Source organism: Lichenostomus cassidix, chromosome 3, assembly GCF_008360975.1.
Source record: "Lichenostomus cassidix isolate B80296 chromosome 3, HeHo_3.0, whole genome shotgun sequence".
NCBI lineage: Eukaryota > Metazoa > Chordata > Aves > Passeriformes > Meliphagidae > Lichenostomus > Lichenostomus cassidix.
This window is the reverse complement of record NC_139483.1, coordinates 83,597,445-83,612,807: the sequence shown is the minus strand read 5'-3', so window position 1 is coordinate 83,612,807 and position 15,363 is coordinate 83,597,445. Positions and strand designations below refer to the sequence as shown.

Sequence of the window (15,363 nt, the reverse complement as noted above, 5' to 3'; positions counted from 1 at the left end):
TGAGCAGGGTGTAGTAAGGTACCAAAGCTATTGGTATGAAGCAGCACTTGCTGCTGTGTTGTGTAGCTTTTTCGTGCCTTTCCTGCAACAGGAAAGGTACACCCCACTCTGTACCACAGGCTCTGTCCTGCACTTGCTGAGGAAAAGAAATGCTCAGCTCTGCTGCTTCATGCACTACCTGCCTTCACAGAATCAGGTGCTGAAATTAATTAAAAAAAACACAGTGCTTCTTAAATGATCCTCTTTAGTAGTCTCAACATCACATATAAGATACACTTATAGTACTTAATTTTTTTAGTCTTGAATATCTCTTCTTTCTATTTTATTCATTATTTTATAGTACTCACTTACAAGCTCCATGTTTTTAGGAGACAAATCCCACCCCCAAAGACTTGCACTGCATGCTGGAACTATGTAGGGGAGTAAAACCTGAAAATAGACAATCTTTCTGCACTTCAAAGGCCCTTGAATAATCCAGCAGACAAGTGACATTAAAAAACACAAAATGAAGGATCAGAAACAAGAAATGAGTTGTGGAAAGTAGATCTTCATCTGGCATTAAAACAAGTGTACATTGTGTAGATCATTTTTAGAAATGAGGCATAGGACTTGTCTTGGAGTTTCTAACTGTCTTTTTTATTACTACAAACTGTCTTTAAATCTGCTCTGTGATTCTTAAAAGATCAATCTTTTCCCTTTTCTCTCTGTGACTTCTGCACCCATTACTTTGCTAGACTTTTGTTCAATAACCTTCTCCTTTGACTTCCTAAATAAAAAGATCATTTCATAGTCAGTAAATTAAACCCATGGCTTTCAATGTATGTCTCAGAACTGTACACTTCAAGAAAAAGAAATATGTTTTCCAGATAAAAAACCAGAATGAAATAAACACAGAAACAATATGCCTTTGGGGAGTAAGAAAACACTCCAGGGCTGATTATATTTGCCAGAACACTGAACATGGACTCATCAGATTGATTAAGTCTGTCATAACAACGAATCATGAAGCCATAAAAGACAAAATTCAATATTCTTTCTAAAGATAGAAGCCTATTTTTAAACTATCAAAATAATACTGCATTTAGAAAATCCCCGTTGCTCTTCTGTACAAGTATTTTGAGCAGCACTCTGATATCAAAGATGCTCTAATAATAAAAGCACAGACATTGGAATGGTAATTTTTCTATTTTACATGACATGTATATGTGTGGGCCTGTGTCAGTAAAGACAAACATGGCAGGCAAGAAGTAACCAGTGCCACAAAGCATAACAAGGAGAGGAAAGGAAGGAGCTCGGGGGCAAAGGACTAACATAGATTCTGCATGGAGAGAAAAACTCCTGATGAAAAGAAGTGAGTTATGAGGGGCTTTCCACAAAATATTTCCTATTCTGTGAAAACTTGATCTGACCTGGAGAGAATTCCAGAGTCAGCCTAAAGCCAGGATTAAAAAGTTGAAGCAAACTAGTCAGCTGGGGGGAATCCCAGTCAGATGCCTGTCCAGAGATTTCCTGTTCTCCTGCACACTCTGTGCAGGGCCATGCAGCTCTCTGAGAGCTGCAAATTCCTGGAGTCAGAGCTCATATTCTTCTGACATAACACTTCCTGTGCAGTATAATTGCATGTTTTGTACAAAACCCAAGGAAAACATCACATCAGCCATCACTGGCTTCATGCTTCAAGAGATAGACACACAGGAGATTTTTTTATCTGCCAGATGTAGCCAGTGCCCTGGGAACACATCCAAATATGTTTCTTCTCAAGTGACAGATCACAGAGGGACTGAAGGAAGAGCGCATTTTTTTTCTTTTGTATAGCAAATCACTTTTCTCATTTCTTGAGTATCCAGTAGCTGAGGAAAAATGTTTTCCTGCAGATATAAGCTCAGCTTGTGAGTGCTATGGACATTCTTTTCTTGATAAAAGACTCACTGCTCACTGAAAATATCCTGCTTTTGAAGTAGAAATGATTCTCCTTCAGCATCTCTGGACTTCAGAGACACTCAGAAACTAGTAGGATTTGCTATAACCCTACCCCCTCAGTCTCCCCCAGTGTGAAATTATCTCAAAGAAGGAAAAGTAAAATAAAAGTATTAAAAATATTTGCTCTCAACTTTTCCACTTTTCTGAGGATGATTCTAAAACAAAAGTTGGTAGAATTGGCAGGACCACTGCAGACTTCCAAACAAGATATTGCACACAATTATTAATCACTCATTATCATAAAGGGCATTGACAAGATAAACACTGATTTATTCACACTAGTATTTAAAGAATACTGCAGAAAAGAGAAGGAAAAGCATAATGTTGTAGAGAAAAAAACTCTCAAATGCTATGTATATCTAGATTCTATTTTGTCTGCAAGTCTGAAGCTTGCAATTCATCAGCTAGTCCTTAACCCACACTCTCTGCAAGTTCATTACTTCACTGGAGGGAAAAAATGGGCTACATGAATCACAGTTCCTATTGTTGAAGAGCTAAAATTAATATTTGTGAAGATCAAAAACTGTCCTAGCTTTAGTGTCTATCTAATCATTTACCCATCAACAAAACATTTTTAAGCTTCAAAGACTAACCTTTTGCACAGCAGGACATGAAACAGGAGAAACAATGGAGCTCAGCTCCCCTTCTTTGTATTTTCTTTTCATATTTTTCCCTAGTATTTCAAATTTATGATTTTGCAACTGATTTTACATCTGATTATTGCTCTTCTTCTTAGCTAGATATCAACAACTGCTGATACCTAAGGCTGGTATTCTAATCCTCAAAGCCCAACTGAGCCAAATGTGTGACTCACAGAGTTCCATCTAACAGTCCCTCTGTTCAGAAAACCCAGTCTTAAAATGAGATGAATTGAAATGAAAAGACTCAGACTGAAACATACAAACAGCCTTAAATAACCGAAAATACACCATGATCTTGGCAAGTGCAAAGCATTTAATTTTTAAGATCTCTTCCGTGCTTCCACTGGAACCATATGGAGCTTACATTTCCTTATATTCTACACCTACACTATCCTTCATTATAATTCACATGAGAATATAGTGGCCTAATCCATACACTAGTTCAAAACAGAGCATATTAGCTCTACAGTATTCTTTTTCTGAGCTTACACAATTATGACTGACAGCAAAGGTCATTGAAATATATTTAGTCATCCTTCTATTTAATTTGCAGTTTCCCCCTCAGGTATTAATTTGTATTTACAATTAAAATGCAGATTTACTAATAACTCTCAAGAAAACAAGACTGTTGGTGAAGCATCAGAATTTCTGTCTCAATTTTCATAACTGCAGTCACATCATAATCTTTCCATTTCAGTATATTTCAAATGCTCAGCAGCTATAGAAATTAGACTGCCTTATCTGAGATGTTATAATGTCAATAATTCATCTAATAGCAGGTGCTTGGTCTCTGAATAGAAATAAAGGAAGAACCAAGAAACTGGAAGAAAAATTTGCTGCCTCTAATATCTCATTTCTCCAGTCAAGTTGCTGTACAGAAACTAGAATTCATTGAAAATGCAGTCTCATCTATAAATCTTAGCCCTTTAATACTTTTTAACCATCTTAGGAGTGACACTGTCACTGTTTGGTTTATTGGCCAGGCAGTGCTCAAACTAAGAACTGTCATGTAAGAACACATGACTCATGCCACTCCTGGGGCAAGCCCACAATCTTTATCAACCAGAGTTCCCACTGCAATGACCCTACAAGGCTGTCAAACACATAATACCCATTTTGGGGCTGATGAGACATGATCTTGTTACTCCTGTGTATATAGCATATTCAACTATAGTTTAGAAAGTCTTGTACCCAACATCTTTTGCATTGTATAGGGATTCTTTTTATTGCATCAATATATTCTGTCCTATATAGCTTAGGTTTTGTAAAGCATAAATTAATGTATTATGTTCAAATATACATGTGGCTTGTATATTAACATTAATAAGGTTTTTCACGACAGAATTAAAATTGGACTTTGAAAACTGAACTTTCTGATTTTCAAAGGCTGGGGTTTGTTATGTTTTGTTGGGGTTTGTTTTTTTTTGTAAAAATTACTGAACCTTTTAACACTGTTGCATCTGTTTTCAGGGCTGTATTCTTGTTTTTAAACAAAGACTAAAAATATGAGGAAACCCTTGGTATAGTAGTAGACTCTCTGCTAAAGATGTGATGTTACTATGGCTTCCTCTCTGTTTTTTTTTCTGATTGAAAATATCAGAGCTAGAGCTGGGCAGAAATTTTCCTATGCAAACTACATTGCTGAAAAAATTCTCATCAATTAAAACCAATGCTGAGAATCCATTTCTTAAATGTCCATCTTTTGCCCACTCAGGTAGGAGACAGTCACCCTCTCTACCCTTTATTCTCAATTAGGAGACACAAACAATCAAGAAAGTAATTCCCCTCCTTCAAACACAGGCCCTTCCAGATGGTAATTCAGCTCACCCCGGTCAGACACCTGTCAGAGAACATGGCAAACTACCTTCAGGAATGTCTGTTTCTCTCCACTGGCCATCAAGGGTAGACAGGGTGACTGGCTCATAGTTTAAGATTTCCTTGAGTTTTGTGATAGAAATTGCATCTGAAGGGTTAACTGAAACACAGTCGTTACAGTCAGCTTTTCAGGTTCTGCCATTCTCTGCCAGCCAAGGACCACAGTTACCACTTTATCTGACACCATGGGTTGCCCAGACTCTGCAGCCTCGGGAGCCAACTTGGAAGAGCTGAGTTTCAGAAACATTACTGAAATGTCCATTTTCCAGGACGTTATATGTATATATGTATGCATGTGTGTGTGTGTGTATATATGTATATGTATGCATGTGTATATATATATGTGTGTATATATACATGTATGTATGTATATGGATGTAAATATATTACTTTTTCTTAAGACCATGAAAATATCTGAAGCACCAAGCTTTCTTATGAATCAGGAATTCTCAACAACTCTAACTGGAACCTCGTTTATTTCTGGACTTCGATATTTGAAGATGAGGCATTAGAGAAAGACAGCTATTTTAACACCTGGTTTCAATCCAGTTAATAACTTTGCACCTGAAACATTCTTCCCCATTAAATCAAATTTATGCTAATACTGTCCTGATTAGTAAACACTATTTAAAGCTGATTTATGGGATGATTTCTGAATAAGGTAGGTGTCTAGATTCAGTGAATTTCAGCTATTAGATTATAAGACAACATGAACTTCACAAGTTATCTATAGGTATCCCTGCAAAACAGTGGAATAGCCTGCAGGATGACAAGCAGTGACAATTAGGGAGAGATTTTTCTCATGCTGAGTAAATCTTTGCTTTTATTGAACACAACACAATCTCTAGCATTGCAAACCACAGAACTCCAGTGTAAAAGTTACTTTATGGAAAATTCAGTTAGCCTCGTGAAACTCACTCATTTCTGAAGATATGGGTCTTGAAACACAAGGCATGTACTTAAACAATTCCAAAACTGGATTGCATGGGCTATGCTCTACAGGGCTTAATGAAAGGTGAAGCAAAGGGCACCGAGCTGACAGGCTCAGTATGACAGCTGTATATCTTCTTTTCAGGGAGCAACATTTCTGGCCTCTCTAGACTACATGTCACAGCATGGTGTGGGCAGACCTGAACTCATTCCATAAATCATACTGTACCCTGAAAGACATCTTTTCTTCTTTTTTTCCCCCCCTCTGAAAAATGCTTCCAGCAATAACTTCACACCTACAACATTCTGCTATGCTTTAGGATCTAGAAAAAGCAGCAAAGGTACAGAAGGGATACATTTTTGTTCTCCTTCAAGTCATTTGAACTCTGAGGGAAACACCTAATGATGTATTTACAGCATGCTGTTTTCAAAGCACTATCTATTAAAATATTAATAACCTATTCATCTCATCCCATGGTGAAGCAGATGATTTCATATCTTTACTACATTACAGAAGCAGAAGTACTTAGAAGGATAATATTCAGAGCTGAACACAAGAAGCACATCTTCATGCTCAACAGTTAGAAGATGATATCCCACATCAACCAAGATATAACTTCTAGTTTAAGGCACTAAGGGCAAAAGCACATACAAAACAAAGTCTGCACTTGTGTAGGTTTTTTAAAGCACAGCAACTGGATCAATAGCCACTTTTCATGGCAAGCATCACTATATTTCTTTTAGAATCAGAGAAATTGATGCACATTAAATTAAACTTAAAGCTATTCAATGCCTTCTGGTGATATGGCAGAGAGTTTCAGACTATGTGTAACTTACAGGTCAAGTCTGTCACACAGAAAAGCAACTACTATTTTCTTCTAAAATGGCAATGCTGCTGCTTACCTAGCATATGAGAGGCAAATTCATGTCCTTTTCTGTCTCTACCCACAGCTCTTGTCTTTCTGAAAGCATCCTGTTCCTCAAAGTCCTGCGATGACAGGAAGGAGTAGAAACTCAGTTTCTAGCTGAAGGTGGTTTCTCTAAAAAACAAAAAAAACCCCAAAAAAACCCCCCAAAAAACCCCAATAATTAAACCCACTTTGGGCTAGAAAACAGTTATATGCTTGTAGGTAAAGTATTCAGTTAGAAAAAGTCAGTCCAGTTTAATGTCATGTTTAAGCAGGCAGGACTACTGTGCTCCAATAATTGAGTCCCTAGGCAAGCGCTGATGGCAGATATCTGGATATAGTAACATTTGTGTTACACACCTTCTGCTGCAGCAAGTCATTGTATTTTGGCACTGTAAGGCAGCTGGAGCTCAAATTTGCTGTGCCATTCTGTAGTTCTGGTTTTAATTCTTAATTCCTGCTCCAAGTAGGATGCTAAAACCTCTATCAGAATTATGTATTTATTCCATATCCTCATTTTGCAACCTCATACCCAGTAACTCACTGGCCACGAGACTCTCCCAGTGTATAGGCAGACCTTAATTCTCTATTTAAGGGAGATTTAAACACGTTTTCCCATGTTAGGTCATGGTTTAACTCCGAATTAACTTGATATGTATTATTTTTCTGTTGCAACTCTTCCAGATTTAGGGGATATTTGATTCACTGTTGTCTCTGAGAAAGATACAGAGAATGATGCAGTAATTTAATGGCTGAGAGGGAAAAGACCTGAATTTCCATCTGCCTCACATAAGTATTTTGTAGGCTATATATAGGCTTCAGCTCTTTCCAGAAGGGTTGGATTAGAGGCAAAAAAATACAGCAAGCTAGAATTGAACTGACAAAAAGGATGTTACTGGTGAAGAGACTCTGTAACAGAGTTCTCAACAGAGGCAAAGGGACCTGATACAAAACGGAGGAAGGGGATAACAGAGACAGGGTACTTGGGAGGGGCAAAGTGCAGAGGTGCAGTCTTGGTCCCAGAAAATCAGCCTGGGGCATGCTTTTCTGCAGGTACTTTGGGTCCAACTCACAGAACAGGATCCAACCCTGACTTCCCCAGAGCAACTCACCACCTATTCAGGAGTGGAAAAGCACCAGTTTCCTTATTGTAAGGTCTCTGCTGCCTGTAAAGCTTTATTTCAGACAGAAACACGTACCCTTGCAGAACGCTCAGAGGCCAAGTTCCAGCTATGGCAGTGTCCATTCAATCAAAAGGCTGTAAGTGCTTTTTTTTTCTCGCGCCAGCACTGGCCTGGAGAAAGAGACAACTGCCCCAAGGACACAGGGTGCCCCAATGCCCCGGCAGATCCCGTGGCTGCGTGTTTCGGGCTATTTGCCTGAAGCGGGAGCAGCGCGGGCTGCAGCACAGCGCCCATGGCCGCTCCCCTCACGGCCGGCCGGGGCGGGGCGGGGCGGGGCGGGGCGGGGCGGGGCGGGGCGGGGCGGGGCGGGGCTGGCACGGCACAGGTGCGGCGGCCCCGCCCTTCCCCCGGGCACCACCTGGGGGGCGGGGTCACGCGCCGGCGGATGGATACATCACCTGCGGTCACCAGGTGACCCCTTGTTCTCGGGCACCGCTCCGTGCCCTTCTACAGCCGGTTTTTATTCTTCGGGAAGCGCCGCGAAGGGGCGACATGGCGGCGCGGCGTTAGGGACGCGGCGGACTATTTGTCACCCCCGGAATAAGGCGCTGTCGTGGCCGAGGGTGGGCGTGTGCGCGCGCGCCGTCCCGGCGGCGGGCGGGAGCGGAGGCAGAGAGACGGATGCGTCCGCGTCCGCAAGTAGTTCCGGTTGAGGAAGTCGGCGCTCGCGGCCGGCGGTTCCCGTGGCCGCGCCAGGGCAGGAGCGTTCCCGGCCCCGCTCCAGCCGCGCTCCAGCCCCGCCATGGCCACCCGCTCCTGCCGGGAGAAGGCTCAGAAGCAGAACGAGCAGCACCAGGCCATCCTGGCCAAGCTGCTGCGGGAGGAGGACAACAAGTACTGCGCGGACTGCGAGGCCAAGGGTACGCGGGGCGGGGGGCGCGGGGGCTCGGCCCGGGCGCGGCGCTGCCCTGCCCCGGCGGGTCCCGGCTCGGGGCGGCTGCGGGGCCCGGGGAGGGGCCGCGCCACGTCCGCAGGGGCGGCGGGACCGGCGGGCGGCTCCTCCCGGCAGCGGGCCCGGGGGCGGCAGCGGGGTCGGGCTCGGGGGCAGCGGCGGCGCGGGCGGGCAGACAGCCTGACCTTCCCGGGCAGCCGCTTCCCGCTCGGCCAGGGGCTGGGCTGTAGCTGCCTTGTCCTCCAGCCAGGAGCCCCCAGCCGGGGCTTTATGCAATGACTGGCCCAGCCCTTTCCTGAAGTTTCACGGCCGCGTCCGCTTCCTGCGCTGCCAGGTATCGATCCGGAGCGGGCTGTGGCCTTCGGGAAGGGACCGGCCGATGCCAGGGGTAGGTGCCAGATGAGTTGAATGTCGTGTGTCCAAAACAATATACCTTGCCGTGCTGACTCAGTCAAAATGCCAGGCTCTGTGAATCTGGATGTCTGGCTGGTTAAATGTGTCACAGATGTGGCGTTGGTGATGAATGAAATTTTAAAGATCATATCACATAAAATCTTACATTGCTTTAGTCTGGTTTTTTTTTCCTGCATAAAAGTAGATGTGTATTTGCATTCGTATTTACCTTGGATTCTGTGGCTTTCAAATGGAAAAATGTAGCACATCCGTCTTTGATATAGAGTCAATTTATTAAGATCTTACCCTAAATAAGGTGACTGCACAGTAAGTTATTAAGTGTAATGCTTCCTGAATAACAACTAGGGGTTCACCATATGATTAATGCCAGAGCTGCCTTGTTCAGTCCTTCTCTACATCAAGTGGAGGTGAAGTACAGTGAGCTTCGTTTGAGCAACCAGAAATGGTGCTGTGTTTGTAAATTCTCTTCCTAGCTGTGCATATTTTTTTTCACTGTGCACCCAAGTCATGCAGTGCACAATCACAAGGAAGACTGTATTTTCCTAATATAAACTCTTAGAAGCATATGATATGGATTACACCAAAGATAATGGGTCTTTATATTTCCTAAGTAACTCTGCCTAACTATTTTCTAACACACCTCCTCTTGCCCCCTGACATCTGGTTACCATGTAAAAGACTCTTTGTGACCAGTGATTTTCTGGAAAAAGCACATTTGTATGTTTTATGCATTATTTGCACTTTGGATTTCCATCGTGAATGCTGCTTGGAGTTGTTTGCTGATGGAATTCCCTATGTATGTTGTTCTTTAGGATCGGCCTTAGGGCTTGTGTTGCTCAAGATTAGAATCCAGAATTCTCCCAATTACTTCTTGTTCTGTCTTCTGAGTTTTTTCTAACTCTCACTTGGTCAAAATGTTTGTAAGTCTCTATAGCCCTTGGTGTTTGGTATCTTTTGCCCTTTCAGTTCAGCAATGCTGGCACTTTCAGCTTCCTTTACCTTATATTCGTGTTAATTAGTTGGGTTTTTTTCACTCTCCTTTTCCTTGGTGCATTCTTTTGTAAGATCAAGCTTTGGTGTATCTTGAATTTGGTTTTTTTCTGTTCAGCTTCTGGAGGACCTACCAACCTCTTGACCAGGCTGTCTTTGGCTAGTACATATTGATTCAGTTTTCAACTTTCTAGTACACTGTTTTACTTAGGTACCTTGCAAAATCTGATGGCACTTCTGAAAGCTTCTTGCTTTTCCCTTTTGCTCAACTTCTCCTTTGCTGTCTCTCTGTATGCCAGAAGCATGGCTTGCTTTCACCCTGTCCCCCAGGAAAGCTGGCATGAAAATACTGGGTGATGCAATGTGAGGAACTTGTGGTTTGGTGGGTTTTTTTATTTATTCTATTTCTCCCTTCAAGTTTAATTTGCATTTGCTTCATCCTGTTGTAGCAATTTTTATTTTAAATCTTGGATCATATTAGCTTTATAGTGCTATCTGACTTTGCCTGTACTGTGTATGTTTGGGGGATTTTTTATAGTTGGAGGAGACACTGTAGAAAAATAAACTTGCTTTAGTTGCAGCTTTTCTAAAGGCACTTGACTGCAATGTGGTCATATACAGTCTGTGTAGATTTCTTACTTGAAGTTTAGGAAGTTCCCTTCTGGGAAGAAAAGTTGTGTGGACAATGTTGAGATGCCTCCACTATACCCTGAAGTCTGGATTTCTGTATACTTCCAGAAGACAGCTCAGAAAAAAAAAGAAACCTTATCAGTTGTTTAGATGAAAATGAAGCTTGTCATGGGCATGCAATGCCACTGTTGAACTCCTGCTTATTATATTATTCTTTGTTGAAACTTCTTATTTACCAAAAGAAATGAAAAAGCTGCAACCAGCTGTTTTTTCCTAGTATATTTCATGCTTAATCCATGGTGTTTGAGTGCTCATTTCTTGCTGCTGCCTGGCAAAGTTGTAGTTTGCTAGGATTAGAATGCAGAGCTGTCTGAGGCAGCAGCTATTAACGTGGCTCTGTTAGCTAACCAGAGCCTGCCAGCTGTCTGTGTGACTTTGCCCAGCCGGTGACAGTCTCCTTCACCTCTTGCAACACTATCAGCATCCCTTTCATCTCTGGTCGTGTTTGTTACTAGTCTGGAGTTCCCTATGGTCAATTCCACTGGAGAGTCCCTTCATTCTGGATTCTGCAGAAACTGACATGAAGCCATTCATGACAAAATGTTTACCCTAGTTCAGCGTATTTTTAGTTTTCTTAGTATAATTTATTCTTTTTTCTTTGAAATGTTGTCTGCTTTAGTTTCTGTTACTTTCTTCTCTTGTGTGGACTTTGCTCCTTTGTCTGTCCTCCTTTCTGTTGCTCAGTAGGACCCTCCAAGTTCTGTTTTTTGTTTCTTTTTCTGTCCACCTAATTGTGGGGTAACATTATCTTAGTGATTCACTCTGGTTGTTTTAAGTGAGTTGCAATTGTCTTGGATCTTATTCTGGCAATACTTAAAAACCTTGTTTTCAGTGTGGTCTTTCAGATAGCTGTCATTTCAGCATGCACACTTAACTGGAGCTAAGAGGCTGTCATCACTAATTCCTTTCTCTCACGCTAGATATTATAGTGTCTCTTAAACCTGAAGTATTATATTTACTATAGACTTCTTTTCAAATAGTCATATCCAAGGGTTGTGGAAATCGTGCAGATTATACTTGTATATCTGTTTTAGGTGCTATTCTTTGAGACTTACTACCATCCTATCACTCCTAAGTTAGTGAGTTAGCTTTCGTTGCTCTCAGGTATAGGGCCACTATCTGCATTGCCTACGAGGAAGTCTGAAGCATGCACCTTTCCAGTGTTTATTGTATGCTTGCTCTGTGTAAGAATTAAAAAAACTATTTCTTAGTTTTCCTCAAAATAATCTTTCTGTCATTAGCAGTGGTCTTGCATTGAGAACAAATCTACCTTTTGATTTCTGTCTACTTCTTCAAATATGAGGTATGCAGATACATTGGATGGCTTTGGAAGGTGGAGAATATAGCTGAGGACACATCTGCCAGAGTAGCATTAAGTAAAAATTAGGATTGCTGACTCAGGCAACAATTTCTGGAAGTGGTTTTTATTCTGTATTAGCCTTTTGCCTGTTAAAATAGCTGCTATGAATCTGACTGTTGCTGCTAAAATGTGTTGGAAGCTACCTGTTGTAGGGCCAGACGGTAGCTGCCATATGTCACCTTCAAATTGTAAATCTTGCAGCTGTCAGAAAGACTAAATGATACTTCTGTGGGGAAGAAGCCTAAAAATCAAAGATTCTGGAACTGTCTTTGCAATCACTGAGACTTTTGGAAGAATGAGGAGGTTGGGATGACATTTGACAAGGCAGTTCTTGTCTGTGTACTGCCTGTTCTTTACATCCCTATCTGAACAGCTGTCTACATAAGGCAGTAGATGTCTTCCCGGTGTTATGTTACTGGGAAGTAGTTACACTACTGCTTCTGGTATTTGTAAGAAATAGGGTATGTTGACAGTAGCACCCTGAAGTTTTGAAAGACAGGCAACTGAAATTCCTTTGTAATCCTTTTGTTTGTGTAACTAAGTAAAGCTGGCAGGAATTGCAAGGATATAGGAGAAGCTGAGTCAGGTGTGTGGACTATGCTTAAAGCTATTGTAAAGCATTTGAATTTTTCTTACTTTTCACTGTAGAGGGAGGGTAATGCGTTTTTTCATGTTTCAATACTGATTTTCGAATCCCTTAAGCAATAACCCCTCTTAGAAATCTGTCAAATGAAGCCAAAATAAAAAACCCCAAACTGTTACCATCAGTTAGAGACCCTTTGACTACAGGGGTTATAATTTGCTATTTCTGTGTCGTTAGTACCTACTTGTAATATGCTAGAAGTCTCCTGGGCTTGTGTTTTTATTGCTTGGCAGCAAGGCTGGTGTTGTTAGGATGTTGATACTAAATACTGAATCAAGTACTTAGAAGTTGAAGTGTGTGATGAAGCACAAAAGGAGATTGGTTTCAAACGTCCTTAGGAGCAGTAGTCAGAGTCTTACCCTCCCCATTTTCAGAGAGAGTTGGACTAGACCAAGACTAATTGCCTTCAGTTTACAGGCTTGCTTGCTTAGATGGACAGTCCTTCTATTCTTCTGAATATTTCGTCCCCTTCTAAGAAAAAAGTGAGTGTTCTCTGACATTATTTTCTGTTTGTTATGCTTGTATTTGGATGCTGTCTTTAATACAAATGCATTGACTACTGAAGTCTGCTTGTAAATTTATCTCCCTATCAAGAAGGCAATTAGCTGAGCTGTCAACTGCTTGAGAATTTTTTTAAATTGTAATCAAGTTAAAATAACATAATTGGAAACTTGCAGACTTCAGTATAAACAATTGTAGATGTTTTGGGCTTTCAGAAAAGGTGAGTAAATTTCTGTATCAGAGGAAGCACTCTGGGTTTTTTGTTTTGTGTTTTTTGACTTTTTTTTTTTAACATTTGCTTACTTCATGCCTTGTAGTGCTAGAAGCCTGTTCAAATGAACTGTTACCAGAATCTTAGTACAAAGAAGCACATTGACACTGTTGCTTGTTCAACCAAATTAAAATCAGTTTACTTTGGTTATAATGTTAATAAAAATACTTTTCAATATTTATAGTTGTCCTGTACAGTCATTGAGTATCTGTGTGTGAAGACCTGGCCTTCTGTCAGAAGAGTGGCAGGCTCTTGGGAGTGTGGGGAGACTGGACAGGAAAGATTGTAGTACCTATGTTTATGTAGCTAGAGCTGAACTTTAACTTCCCTAACAACTAACCAAACCCAAACACAGTGTCTCTTGGCAGAGGGGGAGAAAAAAATGTAGTTTAAATAAGTGAGAAAACTAGCTGTCAAAAGAAATCTGGGATATTCCAGATATTTTTACTGCTGTTCAGACTCTTCTATGTCGACATTTAAGTCTTGCATATGGTCTCTTCTGTGGCTGGGAGACCAACTTAAATATTTGTGTATGATCATCACTTTTTGTGAAGCTGCTTTTACTGTTTACCTGTTTGATGTGTGGTCTCTTCACTGTCTTGATTTGCCTGTATAAAAATTTAATAAATAGTGTACTTTTTCCTCAAGGTGTAACCTCAAGCAGATGGATAACTACAGCTCACTGCCCTCAGCCTGTGCAAGGCATCGGCTTTGGCTCACTGTCAGTGTAAGAGAGCCTTGTGACAGCTCATCAACAGAGCTCACACTAGGGCAAGGCACTGGCTGCTGTCCCTCCTCAGGTGAAGATCTTTCCTGTCTTCTCCTGAGGTGGAAAAATCCCTGAGAGGACACTAGGGGGAATGGAACACAGTTGGATTATGTTGGAGATCAGTTCCACACATAATCTTCAGCGTAATTTCTAGCCCTACAGTGAAGTTCAAACACAAAGTACTAGCCTACTTGTAGCTGATTGTGTTGTAGGGATATTCTGCATCAGTTGTTGCAAATATCAGATGTTACTGCAGGTCACTTGGATCAAGAAATTGCTAGTACTTCTTTCTGTGTTTCTGTTGCAAGATTCACATTGCTTCTGTGATGTCAGATTGGTAAAGATCATGTGAGTGTAACAGACTGGAATATGAATTGACAGATACAACTGGACGCCTCTGGCTGTCCAGTGAAGCTTTGCAGTATCCTTCCATAAGGAATAATGAAGGCAAAGGACTTTGATTCAGGGTCATTCTTACTTAAGCTTAGCAAAGGGAGTGATATATCTTGAACTCTAATAATAGTAAGGAACTGTATCACTAGAAGTCCTAGTGATAATCTGGTACTTAGCTGTTAGTTTTCTGGCCTTTTTGTCAAAGATAGCGCCTTCATAGACCCTTAGGGGTCAGAAACTCCCTTCAGTCTCTCTTGCGGCTATTACCAGGGATTTTTTCCTGATTCCCTGTTACTAAATAAAACTACCTTGATTCTCTGGTTTTGTTCTGTGTGCTCTTACCTGTTGCTGAGTGTTGTTCGATGAGACTGAAATTTAGGAATTAGTTGCTGTTATGGCCCTTAGAGTGATAATTGTCTCCCCCAAGAAAAGAGCCCTTAAGACACCTCACTGCTGGGAGACAAAGTCCTTAGCTTAGGACTTGTGACTGGTGTGTTGCAGTGTTGGGTGACACTAGTGGCCCCTGTAAGGAAGGGGCTTGTTACCACCTCCTGATTCATACAGTGCAGAAAAATGTTTTCAAGTAAGTCACAAGAAATATGTTTAGGTGGTAATAGAGCAGGGTTATTTGCAAACTTGAAAGCTTTTTACCCAAGTGGGTGCAATTTCAATTACTCGGGACTTAAACAATCTTGACTGGATGAGACCCAAAGCGGCATAATGTAACTTTGAACTTAACATTACTGTGACAAGAGGCTGGATTAGGTGACCTCCAGAGGTCCCTTTCAACGTCTTACTACTAATAAAAATGCTTGTGGGACTTGTTTTTAAAATTTTTTAATTATTTTGCAAATCTTTATATTCTCCAAGGTGTATTATACAGATGCAGAAATCCTTACATGGTTAGTATGCTGCCCTACAT

General features: G+C 41.3%; 1 protein-coding gene and 1 long non-coding RNA gene across 3 annotated transcripts in view; one reads left to right on the top strand and one right to left on the bottom strand.

Annotated features, from left to right (window-relative positions):
* LOC146440135 (uncharacterized) overlaps positions 1 to 7,908 on the bottom strand; it is a 15,079-nt gene extending 7,171 nt beyond the window's left edge. Inside the window, exons 1-2 of the long non-coding RNA XR_014851045.1 lie at positions 7,534 to 7,908; positions 6,330 to 6,466 (exon numbers count right to left, since the gene is read on the bottom strand). This is a non-coding gene — a long non-coding RNA (uncharacterized LOC146440135). The remainder of the gene's footprint in view (positions 1 to 6,329; positions 6,467 to 7,533) is intronic.
* A 197-nt stretch (positions 7,909 to 8,105) lies between these two features.
* Positions 8,106 to 15,363, top strand: part of SMAP1 (small ArfGAP 1) — an 87,762-nt gene continuing 80,504 nt past the window's right edge. Inside the window, exon 1 of one of the 2 annotated variants that reach the window (XM_085056540.1) lies at positions 8,106 to 8,378. In XM_085056540.1, the coding sequence (XP_084912666.1) occupies positions 8,261 to 8,378 (118 nt within the window). In that variant the 5' untranslated portion in view covers positions 8,106 to 8,260. The remainder of the gene's footprint in view (positions 8,379 to 15,363) is intronic. The other variant, XM_085056541.1, reaches the window with a different exon arrangement.